We start from the raw sequence: 22,738 nt of genomic DNA, 5'->3' as shown, positions 1-22,738 counted from the left end.
AGCTCTAGGGTTTGAGTCAGACAGTATTCAGTATTTGCCAAATAAAAATTACTGCCTTAGGGAAACTGAGTAGGGTTCTCATCCTATCTGGGCAATGACATCAGTTGTATTTAAAAGTATAGCATTACTTAAGATTCAGTTCAATTCTATTCTCTCTCCCACTCTCCTCTCTGCTTTCTCTCTCCCTTTCCCCAGTCCTTTCCCTTTCTCTCTCTGCTCCAGATTCCACCAGATCTCTTTATAGCTTCATGTGTATATGTATATATTTATCTAGATATTGGTATCTATCTATCATCTGTCTCTATCTATCTATCTATCAATCAATCAGTCATCTATCATGTCTGTCCACCCACCCATCTTTAGGCTATGCCTCCACCTACCTGCTCTGTATTTCTGTGTTTCTCTCATCAGTATCTCAGACTCTACAAGTCTCAAACTGAATTCAGTTAGCTACTTCTTATGTGACCCATACTTTAATTAATGGAGTGCCTTTTTTTCTAAAAGATAGTAAGCATGTTTGGAACTCCTTTAAATCTTTCCTTCACTTTCCCTTTCATGAAACAGGTTCATAACAATCTGCTTTACTTGTGAAATGTCTCTCAGGAAGGACCTCTTTTTATGTCTGCTGCCCTAATTCAAGGGTACCTCATCCCTTATTGATTAATTGCAACAGGAACTTATTTGGCCTTCTTGTCCTTGTTGGTCTCCAATTCTTTCTATCTTTGCAGAATTATCAGCATAAAACTCAAACAGATTTGCCAGTGCTGTGATTAAAACCCTGTGCTTGTTCATCATTGTCTTTTAAGTCAGGAGTTAAGAGCATATCTTTGGAGTCTGACTGATTTGAATTTCTTCCCACATTCTGGCCATGATGTGTTGGGGACTTACTTATTCCTTTAGCCTTAGTTTCCTTTTTGATAAAAATGGGCATAATAATAGTTCCTCCTCATGAAAGTATTCTTTCAGTGAAATAAAAAATATTTTAAAAGTTTCAGTGCTTGGCACACAGTTCATGAATGATAGCTATTATCATTGTTTTTAGTAGAATAGCACTCAGCCCTTTGAACTTAACTCCAGTATAGCTTGCATTGCATTGTAGTTTTCAGATCTGGTAGATGACTTGCTTATGTGGCCACATTATCATACCTTCAGGTTTGAGCTCTTATTCTTTTGATTCATTCTAGAATACTCCTGCCTGCACCCTCTCTCTGCTTGTTGGAAAGATGCTGTGCCACCTCTCCTGTGAAACCTTTCTCAGTTATCAGTCAGAATTAATTATTCTTTAGGGCTTCCTTAGTCTTGAAGAGAGACCATGCCATTAGGTATTCCATTCTTCTAGTGCTTAAGTGCCTAGGCTCTTCACTTGATCTTAGCCAAAAGGCCAAGAAGCGATAAGTGCCTAGGCTCTTAAGAGGCAGAAAATAGCAAGATCAGTTGGTGTTAGCTGCTGTTGCTATTGTTATTTTCATTAGTTGTGTACCTGTATTCTCCAGATTGCTGTCTCTTCAAGGATGGAAATAAACTGATATATTTTCGGTCTGTCTTACAAATCCTAGGACAGTCTCTGGTACACAATGAACAGTCAGTAAATGAGTGTTGAGTTAAAGGGAAGGAAGAGGAGCACTTCAGCCGCCTGCTAGTGGAAGGAGGTGAGGTGGCCAAGGTTAGATGTGATCCTCTTTGGATGTGTGGAGCCATCTGTTATAATTTCCTGCCAGAGAATGAGAGCATGTCCTGCATCAGCAGGTTTGTGTGGCAGAATTCTTACTGTAGCAACTTATTCTAGTTTCTTTTCTAGAAAAGGAAGGGCTTCACATTCTTGAAGCATCCAATTGTGTGAAAAATCACCAATGAGGCAGAATTTTTTGGCATCAAATACACTTATGCTTTTGCCGTTTTATTTTCCCTACATCTTTCAGATTCTTGAAAATAATTTAGAGGTTTTTTTTTTTTACTTAAATTCTTTTATTGGTACATTTTAGGTATACAACACATTTACGTTTCTCATTGGGAACTTGTACCTTTACATGATGCATCTTGATTCTTATTTTTTCCCCATTCCTAGTCCTCCCTTCACCCCCTCCACCCTTCCCTATTTACAAAGACTTTGTTTCCATTTTTTCCATTTCTCATAACTTTTCCTTTCCCTTCTTTCCTTTCCCCTGCCCCTCCCACTACCCCTACCCCTTTGGACCTTTTCTTCCTATTTTGCATTATCGATTATTCATTCTAATCATTGGTACATTTTAGGTGTACAATATGATGACATTCATCAGTGGAAATTTGCACCTTTACGTAATCTCTCTTGGTTCTTATTTTTCACCCTTGCCCTGCCCTCCCTTCAATCCCTCCATCCCTCCCTGTTTACAAAGACTTTGTGTCCATTTTTCCATTTTCTAATTTGGAAGTCTTTAAGAAAATTAATATATTTTTCCAAATACTGTTTCACATTGAGTTTAATTTCCTACTTCTAAAGCACAATAAATGTAAATAAGTACAAGGCTAGCTTTTTCAGGAATATACCCTGTGGTCAATGTCAGATATATCACTCCTTAGGAAAGCTTGAAGAAATTCACAACAATGAAAAAAGTGTATTCTCACCATTCATTTCCTCTTTCTTGCCTTTGTTCAGATTTGAATAGACAAGTAGTTATTGAGAAAAATACTATTTTAATAGACTGTTTTACAGTATCTGCATTTAGGGAATTGATTTGCAAAGTGCTATGTTAAACATGAGGAAGTTGTAAAAATGTCTTTTAGTAGTTGCAGATCTGGGAAAATATGTTCTTACTGTTCAATGTTGGATCTTTGAAACAATAATGTTAAGTTACACATTTTGAAGTGTGCTAGCTCCATATAAATAATTCCTAATGGAGAAAGTATATTAGTAAAATAGTAAATCTGTAAAGATTTCAGGTATAAATATCAATTCAATTTGGATTAAGCAAAATAAATAAAGACACAAAATAGAAAAAAAAAAACATGACTGAAGACAGTGTTGGTATTTAAAAGCTTCTAGGTAATGAATGGTCCTTTATCAAGCGGAATCTGCTAAATGGGAGCTGAAACACTCACCAGGCAGCAGGAGAAGAAGTGCCATGCAGATTACAAATAAGTGATCCAAAGGAATTAAAAAGTTGAAAATCAGTTTAAAGCTTTACCTCGCTTTGAAGTTTTAGATTCTTTCTTTCTCAAAACAGATGTATTTTCTTGTCTCCTTTCCTGAAACAGCCCACTGTTTTCAGACCCCTCTTTCCTTTCCCTGGGGTTAAAATAATTTGTATATTGCTAAATCCGACAATATCTGAGCAAGGAGATTGTGCCCAGTTCACAGACCAAGTGTGGTATACATATGGATTCATTAATGCTTTTGGAAAACTATCCCACTAGGAACTATTAGGAACTATTAGACCCCTTAATTTACATATGGGAAAGTGAGGCCTTGAGTGGTCAAGTCAGCAGTCACAAATTAGGACTTGCAGATGGAACTTAGTCCTACAGGCATGTTTTGTTTGGCCTGTTAGGATGCTTTAAACTTTTTGGGCAAACAGTTAGAAATCAGGAAATTTCTAACTTCTCATGAAAATTTAGAGGCTCTAACACTGTTTGACTGATATTCCCGCATGACATCAATTCACTAGAGTTGTGTAGCAGCTATCTCCTTTACATGCATGATTCATGCGTCTCCATGTTTGCAATCTTCACAATTCCCTATTGTTTTAGACCTGTTTCATTTATTCATGTTACCTGCCTTGCCCTTCTGAAAATTATGTTAATATAGCAAGTCAGAGGCAGAATAGAAACTTTTCTTTTGATTCCTAAAGCAACTAGGTTCCTGCCTCACTCACTCAGGCAGTGGTTTATAAGCAGAAAAGTCCTGGGCTTCAGTCCTTTCAATGCCACTGACTTGCAACATGGCATTGAATACATAGCTTAACTTCTCTAACTTTAGTCATAATAAGGATTTTAATCATGCACATAGCTTTTTAAAAAGTTAAAAACATGGCACTGTGCATGCTTGGCAAGTGCAAGGACCTGAGTTCGATCCCTGGTACCGGAAAATAACCCAAAAAACAAAAAAGTTAAAAACAGCTCCATAAAATCATCGTTAATATTTTGTTTTATATTAGGTTGCTTAAAAATACTGCTTCAAGCTGGGCATAGTGGCACATGACTACAGTTCCAGCTACTCAGGAGGCTGAGGCAGGAGGATCATTTGAACCTGGGAGTTCAAGGCTAGCCTGGACAACATAATGAGACCCCATCTAAACAAAACAAAGCAAACCTAAGCCAAACTGAATGAACAGCAAAATGTTACTTCGTTGTTCCCCTTTCCTATTGTTAATCTCTTCAGTGCTTTACATTCTATAGATTAAAGTCCAAATTTCTTTGTCTTACATTCCTAGCCATTTGGTTCCAACACAGCTTGCCAAGATAATGGCAAAAATATCTTTACTTTATATGAAATGTAATGGAATTTTATTCATTTACCACTAGCCCCTCCTAATTCTTTTATCTCATAAATATCAAGTACCCCTTCTGTGTCAGATACTGTTCTGGACGTGGAAGATCACAAAGTTGAACAAGACAAAGTTCTTGCCCCTATTGTTCTCATATATAAGCCTTATACTTTAATTTTTTTCAATAGTGAGGATTGAAACTTGGACATGCCAGGCAAGTGCTCTAAGATATACCTCAGGCCTTAGCCTTATATTTTATGCAGGTCAATATTAGGCATTTTGAATATGTCTTCCCTATGGCTGTCTCCTTTGCTCACACTATTCTTGTTTTTTCTTTCATTGTTTTATTTGTGAAATATTTATTGGTTGCCTACTGTGTACCAGGCACTATTCACTGGGTGATGGTGTTCTATTCTAACAAAGTCCCTGTTCTCTTGGAGTTTATATTCCTGTGACGTAAATAGACATTTTATGAAAAACAAGCAAAATATGTCATAGAGTTATGAAGTAAAATGTATCAGGGTAAGGAATACAGAAAGTAACAGTGTGAGTGTCATGGTGCTATTATTTTACATGAGCTAGTGACAGACAACTTCTAAGATCCTTGAACATAGTCCAAAGGAACTGAGTGATGGAGCTGAGGGTATCTGAAAGAAGAGTGACCTAAACAGAGGACACAACAAATGCATGCTTACTAGGCATAAGGGACAATCAGAAGGCCAGTTTACCAGGGGTAGTAAGGGAGCAAGAGAAGGGTAAAAAGTGAGCTCAGGTTTAAGAGTCCAGAGCCCAAAAGGCATTACAGCCCTGATAAGCACTGTGGCTTTTGGCTCCAGAATATATTGCATCTCCTCTCACTTTTTACTTCAGGTTCCTTTATAAAGTTATGATTTCTCTATCTCCTAGAACACCTGTTGACCACATAACCCATTAGTTACTTAACTGAGTCACTGAGAGCCTAGCTTTCTTCTTATAGGACTTCTGTCCTAACTTCTTTATAATCTCCACTAATTTAGGGACTTAGTCTTATGCCTTTCTATACCACATGATGCTTTAGTTGGTACTTAATATATTATTTGTTTTGTGAGGCTCTAGTTTCAGATGTCAGCAGTAGGAATTTGAAACTGATGTTTAGGAAAGAAGTGAGAGGACTTGGTGATAGATTAGCTATAGGGAATGATGTTAAGGTTTTAGTTTATAATCCTGGAAGAATAATGGTGTTATAGATAGAACAGGGAGAGTTAGGAAGAGAAGCTGATTTATTGGTGACAACTGCCTGAAATTATGTAATTTTCCCAAGAGGAAGGACAGCCAGCTTCTTATTTATATTTTTGGTGATTACCAAAGGGTCTGCCAAATAATAGATGCCTAAGTAGTTGGTACTTAATTGGCTTATTGAGATGAGAGTGAAGGTTGGCATATAGCTGCGATGCTCACCATCAAAAGGGCATATGCTTTGGAGTAAGTTCCTTGTAGGTCTGAATTCCAGTCTCATCATACTCTTTATGTGTGGTCTTGGTTGAGCAAGTGATTCCTCTGAATCTCAGTAACCTCATCTGGAAAATAGAAGAGTAAGGCCAATCCTGTGTGAATACAAAGGGCCAACTGTAATTTGTTGGATGTTTTATTAATTTATGTTATAGTTGGTGATAATTTGCATATAATCTCCCATAAAGGCAATTCTGACAATGGATACAGGACTCTAGGAAGTTAAACATTGTGGGGACATTGGACTCATAGTACTTCAGTTACTATTATTGTTTATATCAGTTGGTATTATAGTAGCTTATACTATTACCAGCTATCAAAACAGCTTCATGGTAGAATAGGAGTTGGCAGACATATTGGATGATAATAGAATTATATAGTGTCTTATATTTGTAGATTAATATTAAATAAGATAGAATCATTTCACAGAAGATAAATGAAACTCAATCCCCAAAGCAATATTTTTATAGTAATAAATTTAGCACTTGATTTGGAGAAGTAAAGAATCTACATTTAAGTTCATTTGGGGGCAGAATTCTTGATTACAATATTTTATCTTTTTGGATACCTCAAATCTTTTTCTTCAAATTAGAAATTAAGTTTTTGGAGTCTTTAGGTCTATGGTTTTTTTCCTTTTCCTTTTTCCCCCCTGCATATAACTTGCTTTCAAATCTGAGTATATCCTTTGGGGAGGTATACTGACCTTGAAGATCCTTTTGGCTCTGCTTCCTTAGGAGCCATTGGGTGCCTCTGAAACTGTGTTCTTTACTTTTTGCGATGAGCTGATGTCGTGGCACTAAGACCCAGAAGCGTTTGTTCATGTGGCTGGAGCTGGGCAGGCTGTGCTTGCACCGAAGGGAAGGAAGTCATTAGTGCAGACTGAGCTGTGGAGTTGGGTTCTTGAAGGATTTCCTTCCAGCCTTTCCCTACTAAGGTTCTTGGGAATTAAAAAAACAAAAAATCTAAACACACAAACCAAGTTTTCCTATTTACAGTGTTCAGGGAAGGTAGGCATTTTGGGAAGGGCAGATTCTTTCCCCAAGTTATCCAAGAAGGAAGAGAAAAACAGCGTAAAGAAGCTCTGATTACAGATCTTTGGAATTTTCTTTGCTAAATTTTACAAACGAGAAATACACCCAGAATTTTGGGAATTGCTCCAGGCTGCGCGTGAGGGTTTGATTGCTTGTCTAATCTTTTTTGAGAAGAGGAGAATTCGCCAAAAGGGGTTTGGATGGCAGGAGCCCGGCTGGGTTTCTGTGGCAGCTTGCGTTCTCAGTCTGTTTTCTGAGGGAGGGTCTCAGCAGCCGGCTCGGAGACCCCCTGCCGTAGGCTCCTTTCGCAGGCGCCAGCGGGGGAAAATGCCCCGCTCTGGCAGGAGTACGCTGGTGGCTGCTGGGACTTCCTAGCCTGGTGGGAAGTGTGTTCGTGGTTTGGGGATACTTTTCATTGAACTGAAGGCGAAAAGACTGGACTCTCTTGGGCTTTTTCCCTTCCGCAGTGAATATGGGAAAGAATTAGGGGGTGGGAGGGAGGCAGCATGACTTGCAGTCGCGGCTGCCCTGCATCTGCCCCCAGCCCCCAGCCAACATCTTGATGTTCCACGTATCGGCTGTACAAATATGATGAAATGGCAGCCCCGGAAGAAGGTAAGTGTCCCGGAGTGGGAACGGGGGCCCCAAAGCCCAACTCAGGGAAGGGTAACGAGGGCAGTTGCCCTCGGGTCCCTCCACATCTTACGGCGCTGCCAGTCCGAGCAGCCTTGGCCCCTTAGGGACTTGCGCTGGTCCCTTAGGGACCAGTTACCAAGTCTGGTCTGGTCCACTGCCCTCTTAAGTTTTTCCTTGGGTATGTGTAGACCCTCAGGGGTGACAGCTCAGAAACACCCGCTCGCTTTAGAAGCCCTGCGGAGCCAGGGACATGATTAGCTTTGCTGAAGCCAGCCAAGAGCTACAGGGTCCCAGGACACGGGGTCGCCCGGTCCCCAGTGAAGTAGACCCCCCCCCCCCCGCGGCCCCGCAGGTGGGTGTTGTAGTACCTACTTCCCCAAGGGGTTAACGGGCTCCTGGCCGCTGGCAGCCGCTACCCCAGGGCCCCGCTGGGGGGCGAGCAGCCCCAGCACAAGCGTCCAGCAGCTGGTTCCGGGGCGGCGGGCTGCTGGCTTCGGGCCTCCCCCGCCCGAGCGCCTGAGGCCCAGCCGCGGGGCCTTCGGCCGGGTTGAGCAGCCGCGTGGGCCCCTGCGAGTGCACCGGCCATTGTGCACGGGCGGGTGTCTGTGCGTGTCCGCGTGCGCCGCGTGTGTGCATCGATCGTGGGCAAAGGGGGAGGGAGCACTTTGCTTTTTTGTGAGATTATTTCCTAATATGGCTCCTTTGTTGAGAACTCAGGAAAAAAAAATCTAGTGGTTCTATCAAAATAAATTGCTATTGGTCCCAGAAATAACGTTTCTAAATGTGGGACTGGTCCCTACCCTGGGATGTTGAGGGAGAAAGAGAGCTTTCTTCAAGTTGTTGGCAGCTGTACATTTGGCTAGGGCTCTTTTTTGCTAACTTGTCCGACTGCCGCTAACTGTTAGGTGAACCAAGTGGTTCGCTCCATAGAGTCCCCCCACTCCCCCAATACCTCATTTGACCGTGGTTTTTATTGACATTCTTCTGAAAGAAAACATAGAGAACTGAATGTGCAGTGCCCCTCCCCAGCTGCGACCTGTCTCTATTAGCAGCTGTCTGGTGTTTTACTTGAACTAGCTAAACTGACTCTTTTCTTTGTGCCATGATGTGAGATGTCGAGTTTTACATCAGAGAAGAAATAGAAATCATGTGTGAAGTGCTTGAGACGATATTGTACTTTTATTTTACTGGTGGAGAACCTAACAAACACTGCCTGGTGAATTGAAAGGTTTTCTTTGATATTTAATTGATGCTATTTTGTCCTGTGACATTGCCTTTTCTGCTTCATCTTGAAGTCAGAATCTCTCATATATTTGTTCTTATCATAGAGCTTCTTTCAGTGAAATTGGTTTTATTTACAGTACTTTGGTTAAGAGAGCCATATATTCCCCACTCCCAGCCCCCAATAAAAATAGTTAGGATGAGGAAAACCCATAGAAGAAACCATATAATTAAGCAATTTAAACAGATGCTTCATATTCCTACAGTCTTCCATTTCTACTATATTTGTAAATTGAATATTTATGAGTAGTTTAAAGATGTCTGCAAACTGTACATTTATAAATATCTGTTTTTTCTATTTTACCCAATATGCAGTAACTCGTGGTTATGTCTGTGGAAACCCCTCTGGGTACTAGTATTGCTTGAACCACGGAAGTATTATTCTTGGCAGTCAGGTGGATTTCTGGACTTGAGAAGATTCTGTTTCAAGTGTTAGGATTCACTCTGCAGTATTTACTCACTTAGTGATGCTTAAATTGCTATACCAGAAGGTTGTGTTTACTCACTGTATTCATAATCTCAAATCATCATGTTATAAGGATCCAGATATAATTCAGCAGAGTTCATTAAAGATTGAGAAAAATAAGCTGAGCCATCAAATACTGTATAATTATTTGGTGGTGGCCTGAGAACAATTCTTGCTTCTTCTGCATTGGAAAGGGAAGCTACTTTGGAAAAGATTTGATATTCAGTTCCAGTAGGGCACCAGTACGTCTTTACAAAGATTAGGTTTATTTTCTTACTCTTGCCAGAATACTTACTTGCTCAGATCATTGCTATGGTTTCTGGCTGGATCTGTTAACACATTGGTAGTAGTATAGTCACATTCCATGAGTTTTACCAAACTCTTTCATAAAAACCATTTATACTACAAATGAAAAGAGATACTGCATGGATGGGATTTTAACAAAGCTAGGAAGATCATCCACAGAATGTTGCTCCAAGCAGTGTTTTTCTGGTGGCTTCATGACTAGAATGGTTGGTAGCTTGCTGTCATGTACCCTGTTAGTTACCACTAGTTTTGGCTTTTCTAAATTCTGGGTCATTATAAGAGAGTGATTATAGATTACAGATTTCTTTGTTTCTGAGCATGCAGCTAAGGTACATGACTGAAGGGGAGCTCTTTCCTCCTCTTTGCTTACTCGATCAGTTAAATATAATACTTAAGCTTGTTAAACATGTGAGTCAGGTGTATTCTTTTAGAGTCAGATGCCTTTTTGAAGAGAAACCATAAGAATATGATTCATTATGTTTTTGTCCCCAAGACAGTGAAGAGCTTCAGACCCAGTTGTCTAGAGTACAGTATAATGGGCCTCCAACCAAGAGCCATGTAATTTCCCTGAAAAATAAGATTTGTAGGTATATAGTTATTACTAAGCTTGTCAAGTTGTGTACATTAAAAACAGACAGGCTTTTTTTTAATGTCAATTATACCTTAATAAAGTGGTTTTAAAAATAGCAGGATTCTGAGGAGTTGTCCTGATCTTATCAGGCTAAGTGTCCCATTTAATATCATGTAAACGGCACCTACCATTTTTTAGGCACCTGCTTCATGCTAGACATCTCTAATTGGGACATATCATTCATTTCATTACCATCCAATGAGGTGGGAGATGTTTATAATTCACATTTTACAGATCAGGAAACTGAGGTTTAGAGGGGGTGAAGTGACTTACCTAGAGTCATATAGCATGGCAGTGTCAATCTTAGGACTGAGCTTTAATTACTTTAAAACATGGGTCCCTCACCATTGTACTTGGGAACTTGGATTACCAAGGCTCCTTATCCAAGAAAGATAAAGCGGAGATGACTTTGCTGTATGACAGCCAGAGCTTTGCTCCCTCAATTCTAGGTACCAGAACTAAGATGACTCTCCCCACCCCCAGTTCTGTTTTCCTCTTTAAGAAGCACAGTGGTCTTACCTACCTCTGATTTTTTGGAGCACTTAAAAGTCCATGTCTCTTTAGGAGGATTGTCTTTTATTAATTGGGATCTCTTTTCCTCTTTATGCATCTATCCCAGTTTCTTTATGTTTATATCTAGCCTGCTCATTATACTTCTTGTTCCTTACATTCAAGAACCACATCCCTTTTTTAGTGTCAAGGATAATGTATTTGCTCATTACTATTTTATAAACTTGTATTTTTAGATTTTGTTGTATTTCAGTTGATTCATAATATTGGACAGTGGTAAATTATTAAAGAAACCCAGGATATTTTCATACTCTCTTCTAATCTTTGCAGACAGCATCAGGGAGGGATCAGCCACCCTGCACAAAATCTCCCTGAAAGTCATGATTAAGTAAAAGAATCAGGCTTTATAGACTGGGCTCTTGATCCAGTGTCATGATCCTTTTATTCATGTAACTCAATTGGCCTGGCAAAATATAATTTCCTCTGATTTCACTTTAAGAGTCTGCATCACATTATTTTTATCTTGTATTTGCAGAAATGATAATTAAAATGCTCATCTCATAGGAACATGTTTGTTTACAATTCTGAAGCAATTTCTGCTCTTTAAAGCCCAAGGATTAGTATCCGATAACATTGTGTAAATAGGACTGCAGTCAAAACCTTCTGGAAAGCTACTGTTGATTGGATTTTTCATTGCTCATCTAATGTTATTTTACTGTTCACACATAATAAAAGATCATTAATAGAAGTATGTCACATAAGCTACATTAATTATGTCATTTGAGAATCATATGATATATTTATCTTGTACTTGTCACATTAATAAAATCTACTTCTTAAATGACTTCTCTGATAGCGCTTCATTTTGAAAACTTATTTGGAAGCTCAATTGTGAGGATTATGTTCTGTAAATTTGTTTTTTGGAATAGCTTATTTTATGAAAGAGTGTATTTCAAATCCCCACACTTTTACTATGATGGAGTATTTTGTTTCCTAGATTATATATAAGGCTTAGTCTCAATTTTAATACAACTATACTAAATTACTTAGTCACTTGCCTAAATGTTATGCAGTTGATATATTATTCATTTTGGGTCACAGCTTATTTGATAGTATAAAATCAGACCTAAAAAATCAGCATTATGGATAAAAGTATACAGTATAGAGAAGTCTTAGAAATTTCATGATAGTGGTCTTTCTGCAAATCATTGTGCACACCATTCCCAAATCAGTGAAATATATGGTGTAGACCCAGGTTTTGATTCTGGCACTTCCCTTGACTCATGTCCTTGGGCAAGTCATTTAATCTTTCACATCTGATTCCCCACTGTTACAGTTTAGTGCCTCATTATCACTTGCTGGATGTATTGCAAATGACATCCTAATGATTTTTCTTTTTCTAGTCTCTTTTTTTCCTCTGGTTTTCCCTTCTTATTCCTTCCAAGTAATTGCTTAAATGACATACATCTGCTCATATTACTCACTTTGTGAAACCCCTGCCCTATGATGTCCCATTTTCTAACAGAGGTCTCCAAGTGGCTTAAGCACAACCCTGACTTGGGGTAGGGGTTGCTGTACAAGAAAATGATAGTTTGTCACTTGCTCTTCTTACTTGCTCAGGGGCCAAAAGGATTCTTAGTGGTGTACACTCATTGATCACATCAATCATTTGTTCACTGTCAGTGTTTCGTGGCATATTGTAGTTTCCATCATAAAAGATCTGCGTTAAACAATTAATTTTATTACAAAGAAGATAAAAACAATAGCTGTAATATAGATTATATAGTGGTGAAGAAGATGGACTCTAAAGCTAGATTGCCTGGATTAGAATTGCAGCTCAGCCTCTACGTAGCTGTGTACCCAGGTTAACATTTAACCTCTCTGTGCTGCAGAAGTCTCAGCTATTTAATGTGAATGGCACCTAACTCTTAGTATGACTTTGAGAATATAATGCAAAATGCTTATAAGAGTGTCTGGCATATAAAAAATGCTTACTCTGTTTTTTTTTTGTAGCGTAATGATACCCTACAGTCTAGCTGGACATGGTTCACTAGGTTTCTTTTCTCTGCCTAGAATGCCTTCTCCTCCTTAGACAGTCCTTCTGTAAGTGATCCTTATATTGCTGAGGACAGTTTGCCATATCCTCCTCTAATCATTAGCTGTATAGGCCACAGAGTGAGCCCTGTAACTGTAATTCTCAGTACGTCTGTCTCTACCAGCTTAAGGTTCCGAGAGCATAGGCACAGAGGAAGAGCTGAATGAGTCAATGTTTGAATGAATGAATGCATTTAGGGAATGCAATACTTATTGATTTTCAACCATTTGGCAAGATCCTTTAATATGCTGGTTATTGGAAATTCCTAGCTTGCAAGTTTATATGTATTCATTTCTCACCCTCTCAGAACGCCATATTGAATACAAGTGAGGGTATCCCATTAAAGGGATAATTTTGACTATGTACCTTTTAAAGATAAAGTCACAATTATGAAGTGGCAGTTGCATAACACTGTGGATGTAATAAATGTCACTAAAATGTATATTTTAAGATGATTGGTTTTATGTTGTGTGAATTTCACCTCAATTTAAAAAGGAAAAAATTAATTATTTGTGACACATCTCACACTGATCACAAGACACCAGTGCTGCATTGCCATGATCGTAAACAACTACAGTAAATCTTTATTCCCTTTAGCCCTAACTAGTTTTGATTCTGTAAATTTGGTTATCTGTAGAAAATGACTTCCAGGAACGTTCACAAAGTATGGAATAGTTGATAGACTTGATAAGAAGTGAAGAAAGTCAGTGATGAGAAAATCTCAGTTGACACCTTTATTGTTCAGGAGCTAGCCAGTAAACATTGCCAGTGTGAGAGGCTACAGAGTTTAATTGGCCCAACTTCAAGAAAGGGCACCAGCAGCCACCTTCATTTTGCTAGTCAGTCACAGTGATGACATGCTGTGGAAAATACGGCAGAAGCAAGAGGAAACCTGAAATCCTGGCTGGTCCTGTCAGCTCCAACTTCCACAGTGAATTCATTATATCATTAATAACAATGTGTGTCTGAGCTTTAGGACTTTGCTTTTATTGATGTGCTAAAACCATGTAGCTTTATTGAAAGCTATAAAAATTATATCATTTAACTGTCATTTTCAGGATTTATATGAAGCTTTTGTTCAGAACTTTCTTGTTAGTCCCCCCTTTAGGTTTTTGTAGCTAAGAAATGTTCTCATATTTTCCTATGACTGAGACATTTAACTATATTCCTTTCTCAGCATATATTGTCCTTTAGATTATTCTATTAGAGTATTCTGTCCTTGTTATTTTGAGTATTCTGTCATTTTTGCATATACTATAAGAAAGAAACATAAAATTGTATCTTTTGACTTATACTTTCTATATAATCAAATATTTCTGGAAAATGTACATGAAATAAGTTTGATGGCATTTGTCAAAGCTGCACATAAGCTATTTTGCTGGTAGATATCTCTCAGTTTAGACTATTAAAGAATGAAATTTTCCTAGCATATACCTGGTTATGAAGCCAGTGTCTATTCATAAATGGACCCATATTTCCAGCATTATTTACTTTGTGGAGGTAATATTTTGCATCTACAACACATTGGGAGGACTGAGACTTTTGGAAACACAGGTACTAGGCAGGTCTGAGTAAAGGAGCAGTTAACATTTGGAAAAGGGGCCCAGTGGAATTGAGAGCCAGTAGGTTATTGTGGAAACTCAGTGTTTGGACACATATGCTCTATGTATATAGACTTGAAAACTGGGAAGGTAATAGAGGAGAATAGGGAAGGAAGAAACCACAGCAAAGTTTGTTGTGTTATAGTCCTATTCTGCCATAACTATCCATAGTTTTTTTTTTAATGGATAAATGATTATTCTGTCCAATGTAGTGTTCCTTATTTTAAGGAAAATAAAAATGCAATATCTTAAATTTGAAGGTAGACTGAATACTAATTTGTTTTGCATAACCAAGAATCTTGCCTATCCATTATATTTATTTGGATTATTAGTTCATTGCCCTAACAATTAATTCTTAGCATATTTTGTCATTTTGAATATATATAAATGTATAAATAACTAGAATGTGGACATGCACATATTTTCAGGATTGTGTTATATATATTTGGTATGTGTGAAAAGCTGTAATGTGTAAGCCTAGATCAATTAGATATTTTGGGAGCTATATTTGTGTAGTTGCAATTCCTAGGTGTAAATAAGATAATGTTTTTGATTGAGGTAGAGAAAAAAAGTATCAGTTAGTGATGACAAACCTACAATTGTTTTAGTGAACTTTGGTTCTTTATTGCTAAATAATTAGATTTTTTTTCCAACAGAGGGTAGGCTGGAGAAAGAAATGAAATGAGAATCATTTTATTATTAAAATTATTGTTAATAATTTTGATACATTTATTTAGGTTGATCCATGTGAAATTGCTGATGCATGATCATCTTTGACCTACAAAAATAGAAATTTATGGGCTGGGGATTTAGGTCAGTGGTTCCAGTGCCTGCCTTGCAAGCACGAGGTCCCGAGTTCGATCCCTGGTACCAAACAAACAAAAAATAGAAATTTACTATGGCTCAACGAATATTTGAGGGTAGGGTAGGAATGATGGTGATAAATATTGAAAATAAGACTAAAATGTGTTTGGGGGATTAACTATAGATTTTAATATTACATGGTCACTTTGGTGCCCATGGAAAATCACTGCATTAATTTTAGTTTATCTGTAGTATACTTGTGAATTTCCTGGTAACTCAAACTTAATGCATTAACTGCCAGTCTTTTAAAAATTTCAGCCATTTTAATGTGAAATTTTCTTAAAAATATTGTATATTTTCTGACTTAAACGGAAGGTGCAGAATGATATAACCTTTTCTTGATTACATAGGATTATTATCACAAACATGAGTGATTCTGCTACTAAAACACAGCAATCCTATAGGAGCTTATTTCTTTTAAATAATCCTTTGTGTTTTAGCCTAGGCTTGCTTTACTGTATCTATAATACTTACACTAGTTTTACAAAACACTAAAATCTTTTTAAAGCACTAGAGGGAAAACTGGGTCTCTGTGGGTCATCCAGCTATCATCTCCCTGACTTGGAGACCCTAAGGAGAGATTATGTCCACTGGGATGTTCTTCTTCTGCTCCTTTTCTAGTAGGTGGAGTCTAGGTTTGGGTTTGTTCAAAAGGAAAGACAGTTAAATACATGGTATTTTGAAAACATTAAGAAGTTTATTTGCTTTCAGTCACATGTATAACTTGTTTTTCTAAATTTCCTTTGTGGTTAGACTTTAAAAATCCATTGTAAAATGCAAATATAGTAGTATCATTTGTTTACTACTTGTTAGCTTTGCTGGTCTGTCACCCAGCAACAACTTAAGAAATGAGATCCCTATAATCACTTGATGTAGTTACCAGGGAGTATCATGAAATGTCAGAACCGTAGTCACCGAGGGGCCTGCACTTCTGTAACAGGACAAGTAGTTAGTCAGGAGTGTACATAGAGAGAGGATGTTGCCCACAGATTTCACATACTTAATAATTTCAGGGGGGTACTGTTTCTAGGTCAGTGTAGATAATGCAAGAGGACCAAGAGGACAGGGAGAAAAATGAATGGCTACCAATAAAAGTAGAATAACTTACATGAAAAGTAAACAATTCCTGTCAGTTTACACAAATACAAAATAGACATCATCAATAAGTAGATTATAATTGAATATACTGTTGTTATTATTTCTGATGCTAGCCATGATCCTCAAAGAATTTTAATGAACCGTATAAATGTTATTCCATTTACAGTTTTGATGCAATAAACAATTTAGAAGAACTGAGCTATTATGAGTCCAATGTTTCCAGTAAATAACAGTAACTGTGGGCAAGTTATCCATGTTAACTTTGGTTGGAACTCTATGGCTTTATTTTTTAAGGTGAATCTGTAATATATATTTGCATTGTCTCATACAGGACTAAGAATAGATGAGTAAGAATGTAAAATTCTTAAAGCTAACTCATCACCCCTACCTCAACATGGTCTTGTTATGAAAGCTCACCCTGGCCTTGAGCTCACCCAGGCTGGCCTCAAACTCATGATTTTCCTACCTTAGCCCCCTAAGTGATGGGATTTTAGGCATGAGCCTGCATGCCCAGTTTAAAGCTAAGGTTTGTTTGTTTGTTTGTTTGCTTTGTTTTGTTTTTTGCAGTAATGGGGCTTGAATCCAAGGTCTGGTGCTAGTTAAGTGCTCTAGTGCTGAGCTACATCCCCAGCACATAAAGCTAATTTTTAAAGGATTTTAAATCTATAGAATGTAGTGCTAGCATTTAAATATTGATTAAAACAGGATGAAAATTTAGGGAACCTGAGTATATTTATCTTTTTATTTAAAAATTAAGCATACAAATTCTAATATTAAGAGATACTAAAGATTGAACTTTAAGTTGCAAGTTATTGACTGTGTAAATACATATACAGGTATAGTTAATATTTATACTGACCTGGGCTCAGGGTTTGTGGTGAGCTCTTGCCTACATATGTGAGGCTGAGGCCCTAGGTTCCATCCCCAGCACAAATAAGCTAGGGATGATTAATAGACACAGAGGTTATAATCTTACCATGGGTACATTTTAAACACTAATATAATGTACAGTTTTTGTTAAATAAAACCAGGTATTTATTCTCTGTAGCCATTTTAGAGATAATTTCGATAATATGCTTTTATGTGAGAAAAATGTTAAAAACCAAAATTTATTTTAAATAATTATATTATGCTAAACATTTACTATGGTTGTGGGAGATGCAAATATAAATACAATAAAATTCTCAGTTTACAATCTATAAGAGATAAGACAAGTGTCCAAATACCTGAAATGTGAGGTGGTGTATGTTAAGTATCACCAGAGTGGCAGAAAGTGTTCTCTGGAGAGTGAATAAAAGGAGAAGTCACAGCTGAGTTGGATGGGAGAAGGGGAAAGGTTTGGAGATAAGGGCAGAAATGAATAGGCTGAGAGTCTTCATGGTTGGAGTAGAATTTAAAGTGAATTTGAAAGGTTAGCTGATTTTTACTAGGCAGAGAAGAGGCTGTTCTAGGAAGTGAGAATGTAGAGAAAGACACGCTCTGGGTATTTTTTTTTCCCCTAATGGTAAGGAATCCCTGTTTGGCTGAAGAATGAACTTCAAATGCCAGCTGTAATCCAGATGGGTAATTGGCCCCAAAGATGGTGAAATTAGGTTTTCACATGCTTATTCTCCTTCTAATGCCCAAAGAGTAACTGGTTTTTCTCACATGTTCATATTAAAGGAAAATGAAAAATTGAGTAGGCTACAAATGATGGGATTTTACTTGGCTCTGCAAGGGTTTTTATAAATACTACAGCAGCTGTTTACATGTTTTTTATGATTGCTCCATGCATATCAGAATGATTTTCTCCATTGTTTCATGCATAAGCCCACATTTGATTCAAGTTTATCTTTGAATGTTTGCCATTCTCATTTTGTTTGTACTCCTTTGGGTAATATTAGTTACCTGATGAGGGGAATATCATAAATTTGAAATTCTAAGCTCTTCCAACTTCAGAATGCCATCTCTTTACTACACATATTATGTAGTACTGATAATCAGTTTGAGGTCTACAGCACAATTCACAAAGCAGCAATCTCTCCTGTATTTCCAAATAAAGTATTTGAAGGGAATGATATTTGCAGAATGGCTATAGTGGTAAATTTAGAGAGTACAAGATAATTACTTGTAATTATGGCAATTTCTGTAAGGGAAATCATCTTAATTTGTTCCCACTAAGAAATAGAATTGCTCTACTCATAGCATTTGAATCCTTTTAGGAGATTAATGCTGTGTGTCTTCATTACTTTGAATGGACATTACAGCTTTTCACTACATCTGAAACTATCCCTCTAATTCACACTTCTGTTTGAATTTCTGTTAAATGCAGTCTTCAACTTAAAAAAATCATATTCTAGACCCCTTGGTAGAACTTACAGGTCCAGTCTAAGAGAATAATACATCTCTACTAGGAGAATAAGTCCATAAAGAAGTCATAGTCTGAATGGTGAAAAGAGTCTTTAACTCATGTGAAGAGTATTCTCCTGTCATGCCATTCCCTGAAGATTTTAAAATTTAGATGGCCTGTAGGCTGATAGGTAATTGCCATGGCTTAAAAGGAACGCTGTGTCTCTGGGCACTTTTGTGAAGACAAAATTCTGGCGACTTTTTTATTTTTAAGTATTTAATTATACCATCTGGGAAAGGTAACTCGTATATAAGACAAGACAGAAATTGAAATGGGAAGAATGGGTTTACAGTAGCATATAATTAATGGGAAAAATGCTGAAAAAGATATGATGGACATGTCTAGATTGGTGACATAAGTACAGAAAGTTAACTCATGCTTAGGCTATGGTTGTCTACAGAAATAAATGACTTCACGTTTTGGAGATGCTGGGGTGGTTTAAAAACTCTTGAATTTTTTTTTCTTTTTCAGTTAATACCTGTTTTTTTAACATTACACAGGAATTTCTTTTGCTTGAGTGTCAGTTGAAGCCAGTGCATTAGTGCTGAAACTGTTATCCTTCTTGATGCTAGGTGCAGTGTTCTACGTGTGAAGACACTCTGTGTTTGAAATTGGGAGAGAGGAAGGGGCTTTGACCATCATTCCTCAACAGCAATCAGAAGCCATGCTTGAGTGTGGTAGTTTTAGGTGGGACCAAGCAGAGCTAGTGAGACACAAAAGCTACAGAAGATTTCAAACTCTTCTTTGAAGTGTCCAGCCTTTTCTACTATGATCAAAACTTGTAGTCAAAGTTGCATGAATGGATTGAATAATTACTTCAATTTTTTTTTTTTTTTGGTACTGGGAATCGACTCAGGACCTTGCACTTGCCAGGTAGGTGCAGTGCCGCTGAGCTACTTCCCTGGTCCTACTTCAATATTTATTTATTGTAGATCTACTATGTGCCAGATGCTGGATATTTATATCATAATGATTAGGAAAATTGCTAAGACTAATGGTGATTCTATTACTTCAAAATTTGGATACTCAACTTAATTTTAAGAGTGCTGAATTTAAGAGAATCTATTAATTTTCTAACTATAAGCTCTGTAATAATTTTTGAAGTGTTAGACCTTGGAGATGCAGATTTAGGTATAATATGATTCCTACTCTCAAAGAGCTGACAGGAAGTCAGATGAGAAAATGAATTATAGCAAGACAACATGATAACAGTGTTACCACATAAAGGGTGCTGTGGGAACAATGAAAAGCAGGAGAAAGGAGGAGGAGGTGATATGAACTAAGCATTGACCTATGTGTTTAAACTGTCTAGGTTAATAATCATCATACACATCCTTAGTATATACTTTCTTATCACTTATACCTTTGTTTTCAAAAGTAACCAGGATTAACTAATTTAAAAAAGTTTGCCATTTCAAATTCATTTGTTACTACTCTGGTGTCATATTGTTATTCATAGCTTAATTTCCTCTCAAATTATTTTGGAAGAAAAATGTGTATTTTCTACATTATTCACTTTTGATTTTACAGTTATGTTCTTAGTATAGGTTGACTGTTTCTTATCCAAAATGCTTGGGACCAGAAGTGGTTTGGATTTTAGATATTTTTCATCAGGTTTTAGAATATTTGCAGATATATATGAATGGGACTCAAGTCTATCTACAGAATTAATTTACGTTTTATATACACCTTATACACACAGACTGAAGGTAATTTTATACAGTGTTTTTAATGTACCTGTATTTTTAAAAATTAATTTTATTGGTACATTTTAGGTATACAATATAATGAATGATATTCATCATTGGAAATTTGGACCTTTACGTAATCTCTCTTGGTTCTTATTTTTTCCCCATTCCCCTGCCCTCCCTTCAGCCCTTCCATCCCTCCCTATTTACAAAGACTTTGTTTCCATTTTTTCATTTTTGCATATTAATTCCATTCCCTTAAGTGTACCTGTATTTTTTTTTTTTAGTTCTTTTATTGGTACATTTTAGGTATACAATTTGTTTACTTTATCATTGGGTGTTTGTACCTGTACATGATGTATCTTGGTTCTTATTTTTTTTTTTCCCCATTACCTGTGCACCCTTCACCCCCTCCGCCCTTCCCTATTTACATAGATTTCATTTCCATTTTTTTTTCTTTTCTCATAGTTTTTCCTTTCCCTCTTTTCCTTTCCCCTTCCCTTCCCTTCACTCCTTCGTCTTTGGACCTTTTTTCCTATTTCAAATTATCAATTATTCATTTTAATCATTTTAACCCTTGTTTACACTTTCAGTTTCTCATACTAGAGAAACTATTAGGTATTTAGTGTACCTGTATTTTGACCGTGACTCATCAAAAGGAGTCAGGTGTGGAATTTTCCACTTGTGGCATCATATAGGCACTCAAAAAGTTTCAGATTTTCTAGTATCGTGAATTTCAAATTTTTAGATCCAGGATGCTCACCAGTAATGTGAGTGCTCCTGTAAGTTTTTTTCCTTATGGCATACAATTCTCTTTTGAATATATGATACCCACATTAATTTATTTTCTTTAATTTAGGAAAGCAGGTTTTACAATATATTCTGTAAGATTCACCAAAGAAGAAAAAATTCAATTGTTAAAGAAGTTTGGAAGAGATCTATCTATATATTGTCTTCTTTGTGGAGATTCATTTGACACATCTTAAACATTTTGAAAATTTCTACAATCAAAAAAGACTTTTAAAAAATTCCTAGCTCTGCAAAAACAATACTTTTTTAAAAAAATTAAAAGTATATATGCATTTTGGAATTATTTTCTTAATGTATCTTTATTTTGGGATTAGATATGAGAATTCATACATATAGTCAAATGGAAATAATCATTTCTTCTTATGGTTGAAATTGGAATGACATAAAAGGAAAAAGGGGGCAAGAGAAGGATATAAAATGAAGAGATTTTTCTGTAGAGAAATGTAAGAGAAAAGTTTTGGTAGCAGCAGAATGGTAAAAAGAAAATGTTATCTTATAAAAATACAAAATGTTATTAAAATGTGACATAGTGAAAAATTCATTTATCAGGTTCCTGGATTTAATATTTCCTCAGAGACATGAAAATATTGCTAAGTGCCAAGGTATTTTTTCTAACATTTAATTTTTTCACAGTGCTTCAAACATTTCCCTGCTGCTTTTCCTGAAAAGTCATATCTGTGAGTTTCAATTTATTACTATACAACTAAATTTTTTAACATATAAAATTAGATAAAAGGGTGTAGTTCACTTAGCAAATTTCACAATTAGGAAAGCCTTTCCCTGTAAAGGACTGGTTAAGTCTGAGGTGATGGGCCAGGGATTTAGCTCAGTGGTTCCATTGCCTGCCTCGCAAGCGCAAGGACCCAAGTTCGATCTCTGGTACCAAAAAAAAACCAAACCAAAACAAAAAAGCGTCTGAGGTGATATGAAGATAATAATGTAATCTGTAGTAAAACATCTCTAGGTCTTGAGTGAGGAGATGAATTGTTTAGTGAATATTTTAGGGGGATATTATTATTCTTTTGGACCTCTGCTGGGAAAGAAAAGGCTATTTCTAATCTTGATTGGAGTCTGTCAACCCCAGTCTTACCTGATAGCTTAGGTAAGAACAGGATTTGAGGGGGAGGAACATAATCTAACTCATCAGAATGTCCTAGTTAGCGCTTACATGGTGAGTCACCAGGTGATCCCCTTATGTCACACCAACCCATGGAAGTAGAAAATAAGAAACATAGCAAGTTGTACAAGTTCTTTTGGGTTGGAATGTAGCTATTTTAGGAATTAGAATGGCTTGATCCAACTCCTGGACAAACCAACCAACTATATGAAAATTGATTCAGAAAATTGATTGTGTAAGCCTGATTCTCTCTCTCTTTCTCTCTCT

General features: G+C 36.9%; 1 protein-coding gene and 1 long non-coding RNA gene across 9 annotated transcripts in view; one reads left to right on the top strand and one right to left on the bottom strand.

The window, feature by feature from the left end:
• The window catches only part of LOC106009324 (uncharacterized), a 70,759-nt gene extending 62,537 nt beyond the window's left edge, over positions 1–8,222 (bottom strand). The window contains exons 1-3 of one of the 4 annotated variants that reach the window (XR_002394433.2): positions 7,988–8,221; positions 6,652–6,885; positions 5,898–6,016 (exon numbers count right to left, since the gene is read on the bottom strand). This is a non-coding gene — a long non-coding RNA (uncharacterized LOC106009324). Of the gene's footprint in view, positions 1–5,896; positions 6,017–6,651; positions 6,886–7,983 lie in introns of those variants that run through there. The other 3 variants (XR_001183388.2, XR_002394432.2, XR_015446301.1) reach the window with 3 other exon arrangements.
• Ttc28 (tetratricopeptide repeat domain 28) overlaps positions 1–22,738 on the top strand; it is a 710,286-nt gene that overhangs the window by 260,228 nt on the left and 427,320 nt on the right. Inside the window, exon 1 of one of the 5 annotated variants that reach the window (XM_021257149.2) lies at positions 6,885–7,594. The exons of the other annotated variants lie outside the window; for them this stretch is intronic. Within the exon in view, the coding sequence (XP_021112808.2) occupies positions 7,568–7,594 (27 nt within the window). The 5' untranslated portion in view covers positions 6,885–7,567. Of the gene's footprint in view, positions 1–6,884; positions 7,595–22,738 lie in introns of those variants that run through there. 5 annotated transcript variants of the gene reach the window in all.

The sequence above is a fragment of the Heterocephalus glaber genome, unplaced genomic scaffold (assembly GCF_053883595.1).
Source record: "Heterocephalus glaber isolate CG9 unplaced genomic scaffold, H.glaber_assembly_v1.0 deba00001687, whole genome shotgun sequence".
Lineage (NCBI taxonomy): Eukaryota > Metazoa > Chordata > Mammalia > Rodentia > Bathyergidae > Heterocephalus > Heterocephalus glaber.
The sequence above is the reverse complement of the archived record's forward strand: the minus strand, read 5'-3'. Positions and strand labels throughout refer to the sequence as shown.